This window comes from Pogoniulus pusillus, chromosome 5, assembly GCF_015220805.1.
Source record: "Pogoniulus pusillus isolate bPogPus1 chromosome 5, bPogPus1.pri, whole genome shotgun sequence".
In the NCBI taxonomy this organism is placed as follows: domain Eukaryota; kingdom Metazoa; phylum Chordata; class Aves; order Piciformes; family Lybiidae; genus Pogoniulus; species Pogoniulus pusillus.
In genome coordinates, this window is record NC_087268.1 from 340,483 (window position 1) to 362,341 (window position 21,859).

The following is a 21,859-nucleotide window of genomic DNA, read 5'->3' on the forward strand; positions in this document are numbered from 1 at the left end:
CTGTTGGTTTGCTTAACTCTAGGAATTTCTGAATTTTAGCATGCCCTCTCCTGCTGCCCAGGGCTGGCCTGGGACACCCAGCCAGGAGAGCAGATTCTGCTCCTTCAGAGCCATCATGAGATCGAAGAACTGCAAGTAGACTGGTGGCTTAACATACAAGTGAGCCAGCAGTGTGCCCAGGTGGGCAGCAGAGCCAATGGCATCCTGGGCTGGCTCAGGAGCAGTGTGGGCAGCAGGACAAGGGAGGTTCTTCTGCCCCTGTGCTCAGCACTGCTCAGGCCACACCTTGAGTGCTGTGTCCAGTTCTGGGCTCCTCCATTCAAGAGGGATGTTGAGGTGCTGGAAGGTGCCCAGAGAAGGGCAGCAAGGCTGGGGAGGGGCCTGGAGCACAGCCCTGGGAGGAGAGGCTGAGGGAGCTGGGGGGGTGCAGTCTGCAGAGGAGGAGGCTCACAGCAGAGCTCATTGCTGCCTGTAGCTCCCTGAAGGGAGGCTGTAGCCAGGTGGGTTTGGGCTCTGCTGCCAGGCATCCAGCAACAGAACAAGGGAACACAGCCTCAAGCTGTGCCAGGGCAGGTCTGGGCTGGATGTTAGGAGGAAGTTGTTGGCAGAGAGAGTGATTGGCATTGGAATGGGCTGCCCAGGGAGGTGGTGGAGTTGCTGTGCCTGGAGGTGTTGAAGCCAAGCCTGGCTGGGGCACTTAGTGCCATGGTCTGGTTGCTTGGGCAGGGCTGGTGCTAGGTTGGGCTGGATGAGCTTGGAGCTCTTCTCCCACCTGGTTGAATCTGTGATTCTATGATTTGGAAACACAGCACAGAGCCAGAGGGGCATGGGGACAAGGAGAATTCCCCAGCTGGAGGCTCTGCAGGCTCACACTGCCCTGCCACAGTACAGTAGGAGCATCCTTACCTTATAAACTTCCTCAGACTGTGGCTCTGGGATCCTGGGATCCTTCTGAAGTTCAGGAGCTTTTGCTGCCTCATCTTTAAACTTCTCTTCAGAAACTTTCTTGTAGGGATCTTTGCTTTCTTCATGTGCAATCACCTCTTGTCTTCTCTTTTTACCTTCCAAACTTTCCTTTTTCCCTTTTCTTTCTTCCTTGAGTTGTTCTTCTTTCAGGAATTGCTCCTGCTCCTTTTTCCAAGCCTGCATTAGATGTTAGGAACTGAAAACCGCTGTGGTTTCCTTTGCACTAAAAGCTATTTCATGTGTGTGGGCATGGCAGGGCGTTGGAGCTGGCAGATCCTTGTGGTCCCTTCCAACCCTGACTGAGTCTGTGATTCTATACTTAGCTGACAAGAGTGATAGGATGTCTGCTAGGAACCTGCTAGGAACCTGCTGGGAATGCGCTAGGGCATGGCTAGGGCGGGTCACTGCCTGCCGTGAGGAAGCGCCGCTGGGGGAAAGCTGCTCTGCGAGGGAGCCCCAAGCACAGAACGGGCTGCTGAGAAGCCAGCGGCTGGAGAGCAGAGCCATCCAGAACCGACCTGCGACCTTCCCTCTTGCCACAGTGTGCTGCCTGCCTGCTGCCCTGCCTGATGGTCGTTCTGGGATACCCCCAATTCCTCTCTTCTCCCTCTCACTCCATGGGTTTGAATGGGAAAAGAAAGCTGTGAAAACCTGCTTCCCTCTGCCCTGCAGGCTTGCAGTGGGGCAGCAAAAGGAGCCCTCTCTGCATGTGGGCAGAGCCGGGCAGAAGCCCCCACTGGAACCCAGCTGGTGGTTGGCTGTTTTCACACCCAGTATGAGTGGGAAATGGACTAAGTGCCCCAGCCAGGCTTGGCTTCAACACCTCCAGGCACGGCAACTCCACCACCTCCCTGGGCAGCCCATTCCAATGCCAGTTAGTGCCATGGTCTGGTTGACTGGCCAGGGCTGGGTGCTAAGTTGGACTGCATGATCTTGGGGGTCTCCTCCAACCTGGTTGATTCTATGATTCTATATGATTCTCTGTGAAGAACTTCCTCCTAACATCCAGCCTAGACCTCCCTCAGCACAGCTTGAGACTGTGTCCCCTTCTTCTGCTGCTGGGTACCTGGCAGCAGAGCCCAACCCCACCTGGCTACAGCCTCCCTGCAGGTAGTTGTAGATAACAATTTCATCCACTGTCCTCCCTTAAGCAGATAACTGAATCAACAAGGACTAAATTCAAAGGAAGAATAAAACACACAAGATATATCCAAAAGCAGAAAATCTCAGAGGACTGTGCCAAGCCTATGTAAAATTGAAGACCTACCTTGCTGGGCAAGCAGTGTTATTTGGTCTGGTTCAGAAACCTACATAGGTTTTGCCTCACCTTTAGGGAACCTTCTCTAATAAAAGGCCTTTCTTCATTGTTGGATTGAGATCCTGGAACAGTCTCTGTTACGGTTTCAGGTCCTGATGCATTGCCTTTGATAAATAAAAGGGAAATAACTGAAGCTACAAATACAAACAATGTCATTCTTTTTAAATGGAAAACCAAAACCAGATCAAAAATAACTGAATACAGTAAAAGTTTAAAAATAGAATTGAAATAAAAGTTAAATCCTGGAACCATAGAATCCTTTGGCTGGAAAAGACCTCTAAAATCATTGAGTCTCCCTTTTCTCCAGACTAAACAGCCACAGCTCCCTTCAGACCCTTCAGCAGCTACCAAGGTGTGACTAGGACAGAGGAAAAACCAACCACCAGGTTGCCATCCCTCCAACAGCCCCTGTCACACAGATCCTACAATACTTTCAACTGCCCCACAACCTCCTCAACCCCCTTCCTTTTTTCCCCAAGTGTCACCCAAGAATCACAGAGTCACAGAATCAGTCAGGGCTGGAAGGGATCACAAGGAGCTGCCAGTTCCAACCCCCTGCCATGCCCAGGGACACCCTACCCTAGAGCAGGCTGCACACAGCCTCAGCCAGCCTGGCCTCAAACACCTCCAGCCATGGGGCCTCAACCACCTCCCTGGGCAGCCCACTCCAGCCTCTCACCACTCTCCTGCTCAGCAACTTCCTCCTCACAGCCACTCTCACTCTCCCCACCTCCAGCTTTGCTCCATTCCCCCCACTCCTGCCACTCCCTCACAGCCTCAAAAGTCCCTCCCCAGATTTTTTGTAGCCCCCTTCAGATGCTGGCAGGCCACAAGAAGGTCCCCTGGGAGCCTCCTCTGCTCCAGCCTGCACAGCCCCAACTCTTTCAGTCTGTGCTCACAGCAGAGCTGCTGCAGCCTCTGAGCATCCTCCTGGCCCTGCTCTGGACACACTCCTGCATCTCCACAGCCCTCTTGCAATGGGGGCTCCAGAGCTGGCTGCAGTACTGCAGGTGGGGTCTCAGCAGAGCTCATCAAATCCCCTCTAATCTTCTCTTTTCCAGACTAAAAAGTCCCAAGTCTTTAAAGTATTTAATTCACTGCTTATTTATCCCTACACAGACAACAAACCAATGGTAACATTTGCAATACATTAAAATTCATCCAGTTCTGCCCTGAACAACTTTGGGTCTTGGCACCTTATCAGGAAAGTTTATTTTTCTATGATATAACAAAAAAAAAAAAAAAAAGAGAAGACTGAGAGGGGATTTGATCAATGTTTATCAGTATCTGAGGGCTGCCAGGAGGGGGGGACAGGCTCTGCTCACTGCTCCCTGGCACAGGACAAGCAGCAATGGGTGTAAGCTGCAGCACAGGAGGTTCTGCCTCAACACAAGGGGGAACTTCTTTGCTGGAAGGGTCCCAGAGCACTGGCACAGGCTGCCCAGAGAGGCTGTGGGGTCTGCTTCTGTGGAGCCTTTCCAGGCCTGTCTGGATGTGTTCCTGTGTGCTCTGTGTTAGATAGGATTGTCCTGCTCTGGCAGGGGGTTGGACTGGATGCTCTCCTTAGGTCCCTCCAAGCCCCTAGCACCCTGTGAGCTGTGTGAACAAAGACACTCACTTTTGGCTTTCCTAGGGAAGTCAGGGCTTTTGCCAGTAGCTGCAGACAATTCTGAAGGTCTTTCTGCATTGGCTTTTTCCAGTTTAAGAGATTCTAGTTTCTTAGCCATCTTTTCTTGCTGATATTTGACTTCTTCCTCTTTCACCCAGTCGTCAATTGAGTCGGCCACCATCTCAAGATAGTTCCTGAAGAGCACCACACTCCTTAGTTTACCATAACACAGTTCTTACTAATATGATTTTAGGCCAAACAAATTCCCTTAGCTCCTCAGGACTGTACACACAGATTTTCCACAACTCTTGAAAGCAAGCTTGTCTTTGACAGGGTTTCACTGAGGTTTTACAGCTGCTGGTACTTTTCTTTGTCTGGTATTTGCTCAGTGATGGTTTGGATGTTCCCTGCCCCCACCCCCACTTAAGTAAAATCCCCCAGACTAGACTCAGCTGAGCTGGAAATTAGAGACTGAAGCTTTCTATGTACAGCTTAGCACAATGCCCAAGCAGGCATTGACAATCTGTACAGCTAGAGACAGACACAGACAAGTGAAAAAGTGATACAGAAACACAGCAGCCCTCCCAGAAACCAGAGTGCCCAGCAGGGGCTCCCAACCACCCTGCCACCTCCTTCCCACCCCTCTGCCTTACCCCAGACTTTGCCTTATGCTCAAGGATGAGTTTGGAGGATCAGCCAGGGGAGTTAGGAAGCAGAAGAATTAGTCAGGCAGCAAGTTAGGGAGAGAGAAGTTCATGCAGCCCCAGAGCCCAAGAACAACTCTGTTATCTGTGTTTGTGTTCTTGTTCTTACCCATCTCAGCAAGCCTATGAGTGCAGCAGCCATCACCACTGCTTCCTTTGCACAGCCTGGCATCTCATTCCTCTCACCAAAACATCCCAGCTAGGCTCAGACTGGCACAGCTTAATATACCATAGATAACCTTTTTGGTGAGAAGAACGAGATGCTAGGCTGTGAAAAGGAAACAATGTCATATATACATATATATATACACACCATATATGGAAAAGAAAGGGACAGGAAGAAATGCCCATGCAAGTGATGAGTATGGGAGTGATGTAAGTATGGAGAGCTTGTTGCTCTCTGTGTCCATGGAGAAGAAGATAACAAGAAGAAATACTCCTGCAAGTGATGGCTGTGGAAGGGATGCAAGTATGGAGACCTTGCTGCTTTCTGTGGCTACCTGGAAGGAGGTTGTCAAGAGGTGGGGGTTGGTCTTCTGTCCCCAGTAACAAGTCACAGGACATGATGAAATTGTCACAGTTCCCCCAGAAGAGATTTATGCTGGATATCAGGGACAAAGTTCTGTACTGAAAGGGTTGTCAAGCCTCAGAACAGGCGCCAGGGAAAGTGGCAGCCCCATCCCTGAAGGGGTTTCAAAGCCATGCCGAGGTGATGCTGAGGGACATGGTTTGGTGGTGACCTGCCAAAGCTGTGTCAGTGGTTGGACCTGATGATCTGGAAGATCTTTTCCAACCAAAGTGATTCTATTTCTATTTGATACTTTGGTTATTCTTTCTGCAAAGGGATATCAGGTTGGACTGGATGAGCTTGGAGGTCTCCTCCAATCTGCTTGATTCTGTGATTCTATCTCAACTCCTAAAATGTAGGGGAAGCTTACTTGTGGAGAACCTCTTGATTATATACTCAGTAAGGACAAGGTTGCTTTGGTTGCATCTGAAGAAAAGTGTACAGGGTACGAAAACCAAAGGTGGTGAAATCAAAAGTCAGAACTAGGCAGGAACCTAAAGGTGCCAGTGCTGGAATAACTTGAAGAGGAATATACATTATAAATACAAAGAGAGGTTATTCATGTGGAAAGCACTTTGGGGCAATGAAACAGTCATTCAAAGCCAAAAACACACATCCTATTAATATGCACTCTGATGTCAGCACTGCCAGTGTCTGACTCAGAACCACTTCTCAGAAAGGATGAATCTTTTCCAGTAACTTGTGTCGTGCACTTAGTATGAAACAGCACACAAATGCCACTGGCCTTAACTTGGAGCAAAAGTGGAGTTCTGGTAACATCTGAAAGAACTCAGCTTCCATTTCTCCTACCTGGAGCTGAAATGCTTTCTACACAGGAAGCACTGAAGGCCCATGCCTTTGGACCAGTAGCATCCACTGGGTTTCAGGCACAGCCACCTGCTGCCTGCCCTTTGAACACCACAACTGCTGGTGTTTTACTGTTCTACATGAACTATGAGACTAGCCACAGAGAAGGCAGGGTAACAGGGATCTGCAGGTGCAAAAAGCTGGGGAGGACTTTTCACGCTGTCAGGAGTGCCAGGACTGGGGGGAATGGAGCAAAGCTGGAGGTGAGGAGGTTCTGGCTGGCCATGAGGAGGAAGTTGTTGAGCATGAGAGTGGTGAGAGGCTGGAGTGGTCTGTCCCATGGCCAGGGACACCCTACCCTAGAGCAGGCTGCACACAGCCTCAGCCAGCCTGGCCTCAAACACCTCCAGCCATGGGGCCTCAACCACCTCCCTGGGCAACCCACTCCAGCCTCTCACCACTCTCCTGCTCAACAACTTCCTCCTCACAGCCACTCTCACTCTCCCCACCTCCAGCTTTGCTCCATTCCCCCCACTCCTGCCACTCCCTCACACCCTCAAAAGTCCCTCCCCAGATTTTCTGGAGCCCCCTTCAGATGCTGGAAGGCCACAAGAAGGTCACCTGGGAGCCTCCTCTGCTCCAGCCTACACAGCCCAAACTCCTTCAGGCTGTGCTCACAGCAGAGCTGCTGCAGCCTCTGAGCATCCTCCTGGCCCTGCTCTGGACACACTCCAGCATCTCCACAGCCCTCTTGTCCCAGGGGCTCCAGAGCTGGCTGCAGTACTGCAGGTGGGGTCTCAGCAGAGCAGAGCAGAGTAGAGGGGGAGAATCACCTCCCTGGCCCTTCTGGCCACACTTCTCCTGCTATTTCTATTCCTCCAACACTGAAGTGAGGGAAAAAGTAGCACACAAAATCTTGGGACTGAGAGATGGAAAAAGTGAGCTAAGAATAGTTCACTGAGCAGAATCAGAAAAACGTGGCACAAAAAGCACAATTACCTTAGCCTGTTTGCAGAAAAAAGCATGGCTCAATGCAGCAGCAAGCAGAAGCAGGCAAGCCAAAAGCCCAAGCAAGAAAACTACTCCCTCAATCCCTCTTTGTCCCACTGCCATCCCAGCAGGAGAAGACCAACATTCAAGAACCTGGAACCCGGAAGCAGCAATGAGAACAGGAAGCCTCCCATCTATCAATCTGAACTTCAAGGCCCCAGGTCCTTGCTGCAGACAGTACTTCCATCTTTGAAGCTGGCATGATTGCAGCATGGCATGAACAACAGCAGCAGCTTCAGCTGAAGCCACGACAGCGACAAAACCCAATTACCTGAATCCAACATCGGAGTGCAGTGCAACACCCCAAGTCTCCTGGCACAAACGCTGCTGATTCCTAGGATTGTGAAGAACCACAAGCAAGGAATTATCTTGAGCATGATAGAAGGAATCAATACATCTGTACTCTTGGGATGCAGTATGAAGAACCTGGAAAAGAAAGAAACAAAGGTGTATCTTCCCTCCAGACACTAGCACACACACGGGTGCTAGAGAGCACAGCTTCAGGAAGGCATGCTCCCCTACAACGTGTATGTGAACACACTGGAGTCCAGCAATCTTGGAGTTACACTGCACATCACATCTGAGCATATTCAGCAGTGTGCCCAGGTAGCCAAGAAGGACAACAGCATCCTGGCCTCTACCCAGGAGGACCAGAGAAGTGATATCCTCAGCCTATTCAGCACTGGTGAGGTCACACCTTGAGTACTGGGTTCAGTTTTGGGGTGCTTGCTACAAGACAGACATTGTGGCGCTGAAACAGGCCAGAGAAGGGCAACAAAACTGGTGAAGGGTCTGGAGAACAGGTCTTGTGAGAAGCAGAGGAGGGAACTGGGCTTTCTAGTCTGAAGAAAAGGAAACTGAGGGAAGACCTCGCTCTCGACAACACCCTGAAAGGCTGCAATGACACAGGTGTTGGTTTCTTCTCCCTAGTAACAAGTGATAGGGTCAGAGGAAACAGCCTCAAGTTGTCCCAAGAGCAGTTTAGATTGCCCATTATCATAGAATCATAGAATCAAGCAGGCTGGAAGAGACCTCCAAGCTCAGCCAGTCCAACCTAGCACTCAGCCCTATCCAATCCACCAGACCGTGGCACTAAGTGCCCCAGCCAGGCTTGGCTTCAACACCTCCAGGGACGGTGACTCCACCACCTCTCCTCCACTGAAAGTGTTCTCAAAGCCTAGGAAAGGCTCCCCAGTTAGGTGGCTAAATCCCCATCTCCAGATGTGCTTCAAAAACACAGAGATGTGGTGCTGGGGGCCATGGCTTACACCAGCCTTGGAAGAGTTAGATAATGTCTGGGCTCAACGATCTTAAGGGACTTTTCTGATCAAAACGATTGTTTGATTCTGCCTAGCAAGGAAAAATACCTATATACTCTGCTCCTGCTTCTTTGTACAGACACCTGTGGGATGACTCTGTCTAGGACTGTCACTGCACAGTTACCTGAAGAAGAACATGTGGTTGGAAATGCTCATCGAAAGTCCAGTCGGTCAAACAGCGCCTCTGGGTCTTTTGTAGATCTTCTAACTTCAGTCCTAGCCCAGCATTTTCCAAATCCACCTCAAAATACATCAAAATAAACCCATGAACATCAGCATTTCAGTGTCAATTGTATAAATCAACCTTGTGACTTCATATACAACATAGAATCACAGAATCAAGCAGGTTGGAAGAGACCTCCAAGCTCATCCAGCCCAACCTAGCACTCAGCCCTGCCCAATCAACCAGACCATGGCACTAAGTGCCCCAGCCAGGCTTGGCTTCAACACCTCCAGGGACAGTGACTCCATCACCTCCCTGGGCAGCCCATTCCAATGCCAATCACTCTCTCTGCCAACAACTTCCTCCTAACATCCAGCCTAGACCTGCCTTGGCACAGCTTGAGGCTGTCCCCCCTTGTTCTGTTGCTGGTTCTATTGCAACATCCCATGTTGCATCACAGCTAACATCTGGCTCTAGGGTAGGGTGTCCCTGGCCATGACAGGGGGGTTGGAACTGCCTGATCCTTGTGGTCCCTTCCAGCCCTGACTGATTCTATGATTCCAACAGGGTAATGCTGCACATGTGTAGGAACCTGTAAGGGATTATTTAGTCAACCCCACAATGACTCCCAAAGGTGTTTTTCTTGTCTTGGGGTTTTTAATGTGAAACACAATTTAAATACTTTTACTATTAGGTGATTTGTTTCTGAGCTCTGTAAGCAATTAGGAATATTTAAAAATGGCCCACGAAGTCAGGGTAAAATTGCTGTATTTATCCAAGGTCTTATGTCAGGGTGGTGATTCTGAAGGTGCCAAACTACACAGGCTACTCATGTGACACAGTTTGGCAATTTCAATCTCTCAGGGCCAGGGAGGGGATTCTCCCCCTCTGCTCTGCTCTGCTGAGACCCCACCTGCAGTGCTGCATCCAGCTCTGGAACCCCCATTCCAAGAGGGATGTGCAGATGCTGGAGTGTGTCCAGAGCAGGGCCAGGAGGATGCTCAGAGGGCTGAGGCAGCTCTGCTGTGAGCACAGACTGAAAGAGTTGGGGCTGTGCAGGCTGGAGCAGAGGAGGCTCCCAGGTGACCTTCTTGTGGCCTTCCAGCATCTGAAGGGGGCTACAAAAAATCTGGGGAGGGACTTTTGAGGCTGTGAGGGAGTGGCAGGAGTGGGGGGAATGGAGCAAAGCTGGAGGTGGGGAGAGTGAGAGTGGCTGTGAGGAGGAAGTTGTTGAGCAGGAGAGTGGTGAGAGGCTGGAATGGGCTGCCCAGGGAGGTGGTTGAGGCCCCCTGGCTGGAGGTGTTTGAGGCCAGGCTGGCTGAGGCTGTGTGCAGCCTGCCCTAGGGTAGGGTGTCCCTGGGCATGGCAGGGGGGTTGGAACTGGCTGCTCCTTATGGTCCCTTCCAGCCCTGACTGACTCTGTGATTCTGTGACTTCACAGAGCCTGCAGCACTTCTTCCAAATACCACAAACTGACATGCAGCATTGCAGAGGAGTCCCCAGTTACACATTCTGGCACTGAACAGTTGTGTGTTTGTTGTGGTATGCTGCACTGTTTATTCCTTCCCTCACACTTGCCATATCAGAAGTAGAGAGATGTGACTCTTTGCTCCAATAAGGATCAGCCAGGCCTTTTCCTCCATCCTTGCCAATTGTTTCTGTATGTCCTGGAAATTGAAAGCAGAATTTTAAGAAGCATCCCAGAAATGTTACCCCTAAAACATTAAGGCTGGAGTGGTGCTATTTCCTTAGCCTCCCTGATCAGATTACCATTGTGCTAGTCTGAGCCTAGCTGGGATATTCTGGTGAGAGGAATGAGATGCCAGGCTGTGCAAAGGAAGCAATGGTGATGGCTGCTGCACTCATAGGCTTGCTGAGATGGATAAGAACAAGAGGGGTGACCTCACTGACGTCTACAACTATGGCATCCTGGCCTGGATCTGGAACAGTGTGGGCAGCAGGACAAGGGAGGTTCTTCTGCCCCTGTGCTCAGCACTGCTCAGGTCACCCCTTGAGTGCTGTGTCCAGTTCTGGGCTCCTCCATTGCAGAGAGATGTTGAGGTGCTGGAAGGTGCCCAGAGAAGGGCAGCAAGGCTGGAGAGGGGCCTGGAGCACAGCCCTGTGAGGAGAGGCTGAGGGAGCTGAGGGTGTGCAGCCTGCAGCAGAGGAGGCTCAGGGCAGAGCTCATTGCTGCCTGCAGCTGCCTGCAGGGAGGCTGTAGCCAGGTGGGGTTGGGCTCTGCTGCCAGGCACCCAGCAACAGAACAAGGGGACACAGCCTCAAGCTGTGCCAGGGGAGGTCTAGGCTGGATGTTAGGAGGAAGTTGTTGGCAGAGAGAGTGATTGGCATTGGAATGGGCTGCCCAGGGAGGTGGTGGAGTGGCTGTGCCTGGAGGTGTTGAGTCCAAGCCTGGCTGGGGCACTCAGTGCCATGGTCTGGTTGCTTGGGCAGGGCTGGGTGCTAGGTTGGGCTGGAAGAGCTTGGAGCTCTCTTCCAACCTGCTTGGTTCTAGGATTCTATGAATTCAAATCCTCTCAGAACCAAGGTGAGAATGTTTCCAAGAGGAAAGCAACCATTAACAATTAGTGTATATGCCAAAACCCTGTGGAATTGCTCTCACTGAACCAAGGAGTGCTAGGAAGGGTCGAACTTCCATTAGATGTGTTAGCTCTTCATCAGTGTTAGAAAACATCATAGTCATCCTCCTGTCCTTACTGTTGCTAGTGATGTAGTTGTAGGCTGTCTGAATAGTTCATCCCTTCCACAGATGAGATGCTTCTTGTCTCCCTTCTGAAAATAGTCCTGCATGTTTCTGGGGTCTAACAAATGCTCCTTACAGCCACCAGTGTGCTAGCATCATTTCTCATCAAAACAGTTCCATGACTCTGAGAGTTATTTGTGTCCAGAGTTATGCAGAGGTTACTAAGAGTTGACAAAAATTGATACACACATGAGAAACAGTTTTCCAGGGAGAAAACACCCTGGAAAGTGTGTTTCCTTAGGTGGCTCACACACAGCTCAGCTCCCAGACAGGAAGGTTTTGCTTCTCTGTTACTGCCTGCCTTTAGAGGATTCCAGAAACACTGGGTGTAATGTTTGCACCTGCAGCATTCAGCATTGTGATTAGCTTAAAGGTAAAATAAACCCATCAAAGAACACTACAATTTGGAAGAGGCAGAAAAGCAGGATCTGTCTGCTCTGACCTTCTAAGGAAAGACCTCATATAAGGTGCCAAGGCATCTATCCTGAGAAAGCATGGGGAGCATCATGAGCCTAAAGGTGTGACAGCAGAAACGGAGCACAGGCTCACAGCTCACAGGATATTAGGGGTTGGAAGGGACCCAAGGAGAGCATCCAGTCCAACCCCCTGCCAGAGCAGGACAATCCTATCTAACACAGAGCACACAGGAACACATCCAGACAGGCCTGGAAAGGCTCCACAGAAGCAGACCCCACAGCCTCTCTGGGCAGCCTGTGCCAGTGCTCTGGGACCCTTCCAGCAAAGAAGTTCCCCCTTGTGTTGAGGCAGCACCTCCTGTGCTGCAGCTTACACCCATTGCTGCTTGTCCTGTGCCAGGGAGCAGTGAGCAGAGCCTGTCCCCCCCTCCTGGCAGCCCTCAGATACTGATAAACATTGATCAAATCCCCTCTCAGTCTTCTCTTCTCCAGACTAAGCAGCCCCAGGGCCCTCAGCCTCTCCTCATCAGCCATGCCCTCCAGTCCCCTCATCATCCTCACAGCCCTCTGCTGGACCCTCTCCAGCAGATCCCTGTGCCTCTGAAACTGGGCAGCCCAAAACTGAAGGCAGTGTTGAAGATGAGGTCTCAGCAGGGCAGAGTAGAGGGGGAGGAGAACCTCCCTTGATCTGCTGGACACACTGCTCCTAATGCACCCCAGGATGCCCCTGGCCTCCTTTACCCAGTGCTTCTGCAAAGACCCCAACATACAGATGCTACAATATTTGAAATTCAGTGATTTGTACATGCATGGAAAAAAAGTCAGCCCTGAAACAGCAACATCCATGGTAGAATGAACAGTGGATTGGAACTCTTCAGGAGTAATGTAAACAGGGTTTTTTACCAGAGCTTCCTGGAGACTTCCCACTGAGGAAGAGTTGTCTCAGCTGTGTTGCAAACCTGGCTGGATTATCCCAAGGGATATTGGATACTTCACAGTGACCTCCCACCATTGATCCAGAGCTCTCCAGGAAAGCAGAGTCATTCACCCCAGTCAGCATCAGGCTTTCAAAAGTAAACACTCTGAAGGCTCTTTCTACTTCAGCCCAGCTCAGAAGTTCTACAAAAGAATTACAGTCATTAAGTGAAAATGTCCTTAAGGCCCAGCAGCAGATAAATAGGAGACTATGTGAGTGTATTGTTTTTGGCAACTCTGCAAAAGCCAACTGCAATTTCCTTAATGGTGCTGGATCAAATTCTCTGAGCCACACTCTGCACTCGAAGCTGAACGGTTCCAAACTGCAGCACGGTATGCTGCACTGCTCCTCCACCTCAGTGCAGTGTCCCCCACCTCTCAGTACCTTTTGGCCCATTGCCTCTGCACAAATGATGCTGATTTTAAAACACTGAGGAGACTATCCAGCCAGTTAACAATTAGTTACCCCCAGTTCATTAAAATACTTCCTTATTATAAACTCCTCTTTGCTCTTGGCAGCTTCTCAAACAACTATCACTTGGTTTTCCCCTCTTTGCATAGAATGTTACACATAACCTACCTAGAAGCAAGCCAGGTGCAAACAATGGCAAGAACAAACCTTATTTATGCTGAGATGCTTTGGGGAGTTCATCTGGCTGGGTGGTAAGTTCTGCTGGATGAGTTTGGAGGTCTCTTTCAACCTGGTTGATTGGAATTGTTCATAGAATCAACCAGGTTGGAAGAGACCACCAAGATCATGCAGTCCAACCTATCCTCAATCCTACCCAATCAACCAGACCATGGCACTAAGTGCCTCATCCAGGCTTTGCTTCAACACCTCCAGGGATTCTATGATTCCATGAATCTGTGAATCTATGGTTCTGTGATTCTATGAGGAGGACTGGATTTTAAGACAGTAGTTTAGTGTCCAAATCATACAAAGAGTGTCTTCTCTTTGAAGTGTTTTCTCTTTATGGCAGATAAACACCCAAACGTGTCACACATCTTTGAAATGCTGAGTGTCTCATTTCCTGTTCAAACCAATCACCCTCTTGGTAGAAGTGACGACACTGCTGGCTAAGTACACAGTTGGACAGTTTGGCAATAGAATCATACAATCAACCAGGTTGGAAGAGAGCTCCAAGCTCAGCCAGCCCAACCTAGCACCCAGCCCTGGCCAGTCAACCAGACCATGGCACTAAGTGCCCCATCCAGTCTTTGCCTGAACACCTCCAGGGACGGCCACTCCACCAGCTCCCTGGGCAAGCTGTAGTGCCATGATCAGTGAAGACCACTAGATTTGATACTTATCATCAGAATGATACACCAGTACAAACCCCCTTCGTAGCTCAATGCCCGAAATGAACATACCAGCAACTAGAAACAAAGCAGTGAGTGGGAATTAATCCATCAGAAAGGATTTCAGGACTGAATAACTGGGAAAGTACCTTAACATCCTGGGCCTTGTGCTGCTAGCATTAATGTAACCACAGGCATTTTGCAGTTCACATTTCTTAATAGTCTAACTTCTGAAACTACCTGTGCCCAGGGGGCCAAGAAGGCCAATGGCATCCTGGTCTGCATCAGCAATAGTGTGGCCAGCAGGACCAGGGAAGTGAGCATTAGGTGTGAGAATATTAACAGTCTTCTTAACCTAGTGGCTGAATTGAAGGGCAAAGTGGAAAGGCTTAGGGCTGAAAGGGAATGTTGGTACCATGCTCTGGTGTGTTCACAGCACACTGGCACAGGCTGCCCAGAGAGGCTGTGGGGTCTCCTTCTCTGCAGCCTTTCCAGGCCTGTCTGGATGTGCTCCTCTGTGATCTGTGTTAGATAGGATTGCCCTGCTCTGGCAGGGGTGGTGGGCTCGATGACCTCCTTGGGTCCCTTCCAACCCCTAACATCCTGTGAGCTGTGAGCCTGTAAAGTTGGCCCTAACTTGTATAGTATGGGAAGTTCTGCAAAGGTTTCAGAGAGATGAAAATCCTTATCTCAAAGTTCCTCCTACTGAGGAGGACAACTAACCAGAACTGAAGGAAGTTAGTTATGTGAATGAAAAGGAACATCAGCTTACCACTGGTGCAATAGTGCATGAGCTCGTGTGCTCTCGCCAAGCGTCTGGTGTTGCTTTCAGCTGAGGGAAGAGCGAAACGGACAAGCCCTGCAAGAGGCAGTTTATCCATCATCTCGCGTTCTATCTTCTCTGGATTTAAGTCACCCTGGACCTGCAACAAAAGCCAGAGGTGTGATGGTTTGCCTGTTACCCTCCCACACTTAAGAAAATCACCAAATCCCCCAGACTAGACTCAGCTGAGCTGGAAATTAGAGACTGAAGCTTTCTATGTACAGCTTAGCACAATGCCCAAGCAGGCATTGACAATCTGTGCAGCTAGAGACAGACACAGACAAGTGAAAAAGTGATACAGAAACACAGCAGCCCTCCCAGATACCAGAGTCCCCAGCAGGGGCTCCCAACCACCCTGCCACCTCCTTTCCACCCCTCTGCCTTACCCCAGACTTTGCCTTATGCTCAAGGATGAGTTTGGAGGATCAGCCAGGGGTGTAGGAAGCAGACGGATTAATTAGACAGCAAGTCAGGGAGAGAGAAGTGCATACAACCAGAGGCAGAGAGCAGCTCTGTTATCTGTGTTTGTGTTCTTGTTCTTACCCATTTCAGCAAGCCTATGAGTGCAGCAGCCATCACCACTGCTTCCTTTGCACAGCCTAGCATCTAATTGCTCTCACTAAAATATCCCAGCTAGGCTCAAACTAGCACAAGAGCAGTAGAGGTGAGGTAAACTTTCACACCAGTGAAAATTCTAAACCTACTATCTGAATAAAAGAAGCCTTTTTTACAGCAAAACATGTAACTGTGTCATGTGCTTAAGCTGGTCAGGCACAGGCTCTGAACATGTGCTCACAGTTTGCTACTGAAGCATGAGGTCAGAAATTTTAGGCAGTAAATCAGATCACACAAGAGAATAACCAATAGCATCCCAACAGACACCTGTTAGAAGCTATTTGGCTGTGCCAGCTAGAGTCAAACTCTGACTGTGTACTGATCTGTTCAGAGGCAGCAGCAGGTACCTTTCATGTGTCTTTCAGCCACTCTGTACACCACCTCACAGAAACGAAGGCTGCAAACTCATTATCTGTCTGTGACCATCCCTATATGTTGAAGGATTTATCTTTTGAGACCTACTAGCATCTTTTAGCTTTGCTCTTTTTAGTATTACACATCTACAGTACCTTTGTCTTGGATTACACCTTTCAAGCCTTTTTGCTCTATCTACTCCTCAAACATTCTGCTATAACCTGAATTTCCTCCTCAGAAAGTGTATCAGTCATACACCTGCTAATAGCACCCCTCAGTGATTACTCACTACTGCCTTTTGCTTGAATACTTCCAATGTGTCAAGACTGATTTGTTTCTGAGCACTGTTTTCATCAATTGTTGTCAAAGCATTCCATTCTGAGCACTGTTTTCATCAATTGTTGTCAAAGCATTCCATTCTGAACAGTTTTAATCAACTGAATCATAGAATCACAGGATCAGTCAGGGTTGGAAGGGACCACAAGGAGCAGCCAGTTCCAACCCCCCTGCCATGGCCAGGGAAACTCTCTGCAGTTTTCATCAGCGTTGACTGCAGTAGATCAACAGAGTTCTGTAATCTCACCTATGCCAAAGGCTAAACCTTCTCATTAATAATGCAAACAGATTGCAGTAATGCTCTCTGTCTGTCTGCCAGTAGGAGTAACTCACTGCCTCTTAAACCAGACTAAACACATTAGTGCGTCTATCTCAGCAGGAAAAATCTAGGCTACAGCGTTCTGCTTTGTGAAAACACCACTCCATCCTCCTCAGGGCACTGAGTATTCACTGCCTGTGGACTTGTGGAGAGTTTACAGATGGCAGGTAGCACCATACCTTCAACGTGTGCAGCCGCTGAGCCCGGGTATCATGGCAGTTAAAGACAGGGTACCCGGGGCTAACAATCTGTCTGCCACTGTACTGAGGAGAAAAGTAGTGGTAGAGATCCTGCTGAAAAAGAAAGATGTATTAACCCCCAAGAATCAGATTTACTGCTCGTTTTAGGAAGCAAACAAAAGGCAACACAGACCTTCTTTTCACTCTCAGAAAGTGCCAGAGAAGGAAGGATGGAAGCTATGTGCTCTGCAATGGTATGATGGAGCCCATCTGCCCGAGGCTCTGGGACCACCAGGCTGGGTGGTGTGAGGTCTTCCTCACTTGCAATAACCTGGCAAACACAATATGTGTTAGCTTCCATTACAGCATGCTGCTGCTTAACTTCAGTAGAGCTTCTCAGTGGATCCTGCCACAAGCTAAACACAGAGCCATAGATCTTGTCAGTGAGAAGAACCAGGTAGCTTTTGTTCTACAGCCTCAGGGCAGAGCTCATTGCTGTCTGCAGCTGCCTGCAGGGAGGCTGTAGCCAGGTGGGGTTGGGCTCTGCTGCCAGGCACCCAGCAACAGAACAAGGGGACACAGTCTCAAGCTGTGCCAGGGCAGGTCTGGGCTGGATGTTAGGAGGAAGTTGTTGGCAGAGAGTGATTGGCATTGGAATGGGCTGCCCAGGGAGGTGGTGGAGTCGCTGTGCCTGGAGGTGTTGAAGCCGAGCCTGGCTGGGGCACTTAGTGCCATGGTCTGGGTGATTGGCCAGGGCTGGGTGCTAGGTCGGGCTGGCTGAGCTTGAGGAGAGGCTGAGGGACCTGGGGCTGCTCAGTCTGGAGAAGAGAAGACTGAGAGGGGATTTGATCAATGTTTATCAGTATCTGAGGGCTGCCAGGAGGGGGGGACAGGCTCTGCTCACTGCTCCCTGGCATAGGACAAGCAGCAATGGGTGTAAGCTGCAGCACAGGAGGTGCTGCCTCAACACAAGGGGGAACTTCTTTGCTGGAAGGGTCCCAGAGCACTGGCACAGGCTGCCCAGAGAGGCTGTGGGGTCTCCTTCTGTGGAGCCTTTCCAGGCCTGTCTGGATGTGTTCCTGTGTGCTCTGTGTTAGATAGGATTGTCCTGCTCTGGCAGTGGGTTGGACTGGATACTCTCCTTGGGTCCCTTCCAACCCCTAGCATCCTGTGAGCTGTGATTCTGTTTCCCAACCGAATTAACCCCAACTTTAACTAATTTGTATATAGTTGTGGGCAGGGCTTCCCAAAAATAAAGAAAGAACTACATATTTTGTAATTCCTGCCTCGTTAATTGCCCAACTTAATCACAATACACTCTAAGTACAGGAGAAGTGCACAGCAGGACAGAAAACAAGACACTGTGGAGCTGCACTTCCTTTGCATTGAGCTGCCTCGGTCAGTGCCTCTGCGCACAGCCTCCTATGTGTGAGCTTTGATCCATCTACCAGGCCTAAACAAATCAGCCACAGGAACTAGAAAGAGAACATTCCCACCTGTTCCAACATGCAGCTCAGCATCAAGGGCACGGAAAAGTACTCCTCAGGAACTTGGCTGAGTAAGTCGTTGTAGTACCTCATGTCCACAGGAGCAGCCAAGAAAGAAGCTTCTCCCTCTTATTAAATAAGAAATAAAACATTAAGATCAATTTCTTCAGAAATGCAATTTACATCAGCAGCCAGTTCAAATGGCAGAAAATGAGCTTAAAACAAGACTAACAAAGCCCATCAGCACAGGCCTCTTAACCCTGACTGTGGCCAGAAACAGACACAGTAAGGGGTGGATGAGAGGCGAGTCGAGAGTTTGTGGGTGTGAAAGAAGGGACAGGCCAGCATGGGTGACACAGCTGTGGGTATCTATTCCAGGCCATCTGATGAGGATGAGGAAGTTGCTGAGGCCTTCTACAGGCAGCTGACAGCATCCTTGCGATTGCAGCCCCCAGTTCTCATGGGGAACTCTAACTACACAGGTATCTGCAGGAAGGGTTACTCAGCCTGTCGTGGCTCAGGTTAGAACCACAGAATCAGGCAGGGCTGGAAGGGACCACAAGGAGCAGCCAGTTCCAACCCCCCTGCCATGCCCAGGGACACCCTACCCTAGAGCAGGCTGCTCACAGCCTCAGCCAGCCTGGCCTCAAACACCTCCAGCCATGGGGCCTCAACCCCCTCCCTGGGCAACCCACTCCAGCCTCTCACCACTCTCCTGCTCAACAACTTCCTCCTCACAGCCACTCTCACTCTCCCCACCTCCAGCTTTACTCCATTCCCCCCACTCCTGGCACTCCCTCACAGCCTCAGAAGTCCCTCCCCAGATTTTCTGTAGCCCCCTTCAGATGCTGGCAGGCCACAAGAAGGTCACCTGGGAGCCTCCTCTGCTCCAGCCTGCACAGCCCCAACTCTTAAAGAGGCTGGAGCCAGGCTCAGCTCGGTGATGCCCGATGACAGGAGAGGGAGCAGGGTGGAAGCTGAGGCACAGGAGGTTCCACGAGAACATGAGGAAAATCTTTTTCACAATGAGGGTGACAGAGCACTGGCACAGGCTGCCCAGGGGGGCTGTGCACTCTCCCTCTCTGGAGATATTAGAAATCCACCTGGATGTGTTCCAGTGCTGCCTGGTATAGAGGATGCTCCTCTGGCAGGGGGGCTGGACTAGATGACCTTTTGAGGTTCCTTCCAGTACCTAACGTTCTGTGATCCTAATTTTCTAAAGAACTGAGATATCACCATGCCAGTGTCGAGACTGTCACAGTGTATTCACCCAGAAACTACTCTCAGGACATCAAATCACTTCTCCAGAAGTGTGCAGATCAGCCTAGCATTTGTGCTGTCAGAGGAGTGAATGGTATGGCAGACTGAACAGCCACAGCCAGGGCTCTAATCCCTTAGACATACCCTGTGCCAAAGTTCCATCTTCTCTGCATCCTTTGCTCTTTGCAAGTGCTGTTGGTTGTACCTAAAGGAACAAAAACAAGGATTAAAAAAAACAACTCAGAAATAGTGGCACAAAGGAAGATTGCACAAAAATGTGGGAGAAATGAGATTCCTTATCTCTGTTTCTTCATCCTAGACTTGAAGCAAATCTTATAAATGGCTGGAACGAGGGCCAAGAAGGCCAATGGGAGCCTGGGCTGTGTTAGCAGGAGTGTGTCCAGCAGATCAAGGGAGGGTCTCCTCCCCCTCTACTCTGCCCTGCTGAGACCTCATCTTGAACACTGCCTTCAGTTTTGGGCTGCCCAGTTTCAGAGGGACAGGGATCTGCTGGAGAGGGTCCAGCAGAGGGCTGTGAGGATGATGAGGGGACTGGAGGGCATGGCTGATGAGGAGAGGCTGAGGGCCCTGGGGCTGCTCAGTCTGGAGAAGAGAAGACTGAGAGGGGATTTGATCAATGTTTATCAGTATCTGAGGGCTGCCAGGAGGGGGGGACAGGCTCTGCTCACTGCTCCCTGGCACAGGACAAGCAGCAATGGGTGTAAGCTGCAGCACAGGAGGTTCTGCCTCAACATAAGGGGTAACCTTATTCCTGTAAGGGTCCCAGAGCACTGGCACAGGCTGCCCAGAGAGGCTGTGGGGTCTCCTTCTGTGGAGCCTTTCCAGGCCTGTCTGGATGTGTTCCTGTGTGCTCTGTGTTAGACAGGATTGTCCTGCTCTGGTGGAAGCAAATTTCACCTAACTCTGAACGGAACAAGATAGTCCAAATGTAGTTTGATGAATGCTTTAAATGAGTATTCAGTAGTACTGCACCAGAAGGACTAAGCCCACTTTGCCCCTGTCACCAGTGCATGCCCTGTAAGGCACTTTATTCTGCCACTTTAGCTATTGTTTACCAGAAAAAAGAACTAATCTTGCCTAGTTTGCAGATCTGCAGCAACACAGTAGCTCTTTGCAGGCATATTGATTTTTTGGGCACAAGAAGGTATTTAAGGAGTTTTTACACTTAATGATATCTCATACCTGTATGAGCCTCCAGATTCACCATGAGAGTGGTGAGAGGCTGGAGTGGGTTGCCCAGGGAGGTGGCTGAGGCCCCATGGCTGGAGGTGTTTGAGGCCAGGCTGGCTGAGGCTGTGTGCAGCCTGCTCTAGGGTAGGGTGTCCCTGGCCATGGCAGGGGGTTGGGACTGGCTGATCCTTGTGGTCCCTTCCAACCCTGCCTGATTCTGTGATTTACCTTTTTCTGTTTCCTCAGTGATCAGTTCCCTTCTCCCCCTCTCCCCCCATCCTTTTGCGGGTTTTAAATGCTGAAGACAAAAATCCCCATTTCATTCACAGGAAACTACACAGGGAGTGATGGTTCAAGGTGAATTCTTGAGTGCATAAAGACAGGCAGCCAGCCTATGGCTCGTTATTCTCAACAAGGAGCACAGTGAAAAGGATTCTTGCCTCCGTGAGAGCTGGCTGTGTGGATTTGCTCTCTGATACTGCAGGCACATTAATAAACTTGGTGTTTTTCAGGTAGTTGAGATGCTGTCTTCTCCAGTCGAGGCAGTCATACATTAAGCAAGCAATGCTCTGGAACAGCACTGTCCCAAACTCAACCTGCGACAGGAAAACGAAAGGAAGTTTGCAGACCAAAGCAGCACATAACTCAGCCATGCCAGCCACTGACTCCCCAGCAGAGCTACAGGTGTTCAAACACACTCCAAGGGATCTCTTTTGCTTCATTAATCCAGAATGTTTGTAGAATTATTCTAAGAAAGCGAGGCCTCAGCTTTGCTTGCACCAACACTGCCACAGCCCTCAGAGTGCCACACTCACTGCACTGAGTGCTGCCCTTTGCTTCAGCTGTCATAGAGCACAGCTGATCTCCACAGTACAGTCACAGAGTCAGTCAGGGCTGGAAGGGACCACAAGCATCAGCCAGTTTCAATCCCCTGCCATGGACAGGGACACCCTACCCTAGAGCAGGCAGCCCACAGCCTCAGCCAGCCTGGCCTCAAACACCTCCAGCCAGGGGGCCTCAACCACCTCCCTGGGCAACCCACTCCAGCCTCTCACCACTCTCCTGCTCAACAACTTCCTCCTCACAGCCACTCTGAACCTACCCATCTCCAGCTTTGCTCCATTCCCCCCAGTCCTATCACTCCCTGATACCTGAAAAGTCCCTCCCCAGCTTTTTTGTAGCTCACTTCAGATCCTGGAAAGCCACAAGAAGGTCATCTGGGAGCCTCCTCTGCTGCAGGCTGCACACCCCCAGCTCCCTCAGCCTCTCCTCACAGGGCTGTGCTCCAGGCCCCTCCCCAGCCTTGCTGCCCTGCTCTGGACACCTTCCAGCACCTCAAC

General features: G+C 50.3%; 1 protein-coding gene across 1 annotated transcript in view; it reads right to left on the bottom strand.

Annotated features, from left to right (window-relative positions):
- SPAG17 (sperm associated antigen 17) overlaps positions 1–21,859 on the bottom strand; it is a 109,357-nt gene that overhangs the window by 50,778 nt on the left and 36,720 nt on the right. Inside the window, exons 8-18 of the mRNA XM_064143929.1 lie at positions 20,960–21,115; positions 16,775–16,912; positions 16,582–16,692; positions 14,728–14,878; positions 12,585–12,800; positions 10,083–10,171; positions 8,466–8,582; positions 7,294–7,448; positions 3,903–4,087; positions 2,294–2,388; positions 907–1,143 (exon numbers count right to left, since the gene is read on the bottom strand). Of these exons, the coding sequence (XP_063999999.1) occupies positions 907–1,143; positions 2,294–2,388; positions 3,903–4,087; positions 7,294–7,448; positions 8,466–8,582; positions 10,083–10,171; positions 12,585–12,800; positions 14,728–14,878; positions 16,582–16,692; positions 16,775–16,912; positions 20,960–21,115 (1,650 nt within the window). The remainder of the gene's footprint in view (positions 1–906; positions 1,144–2,293; positions 2,389–3,902; positions 4,088–7,293; positions 7,449–8,465; positions 8,583–10,082; positions 10,172–12,584; positions 12,801–14,727; positions 14,879–16,581; positions 16,693–16,774; positions 16,913–20,959; positions 21,116–21,859) is intronic.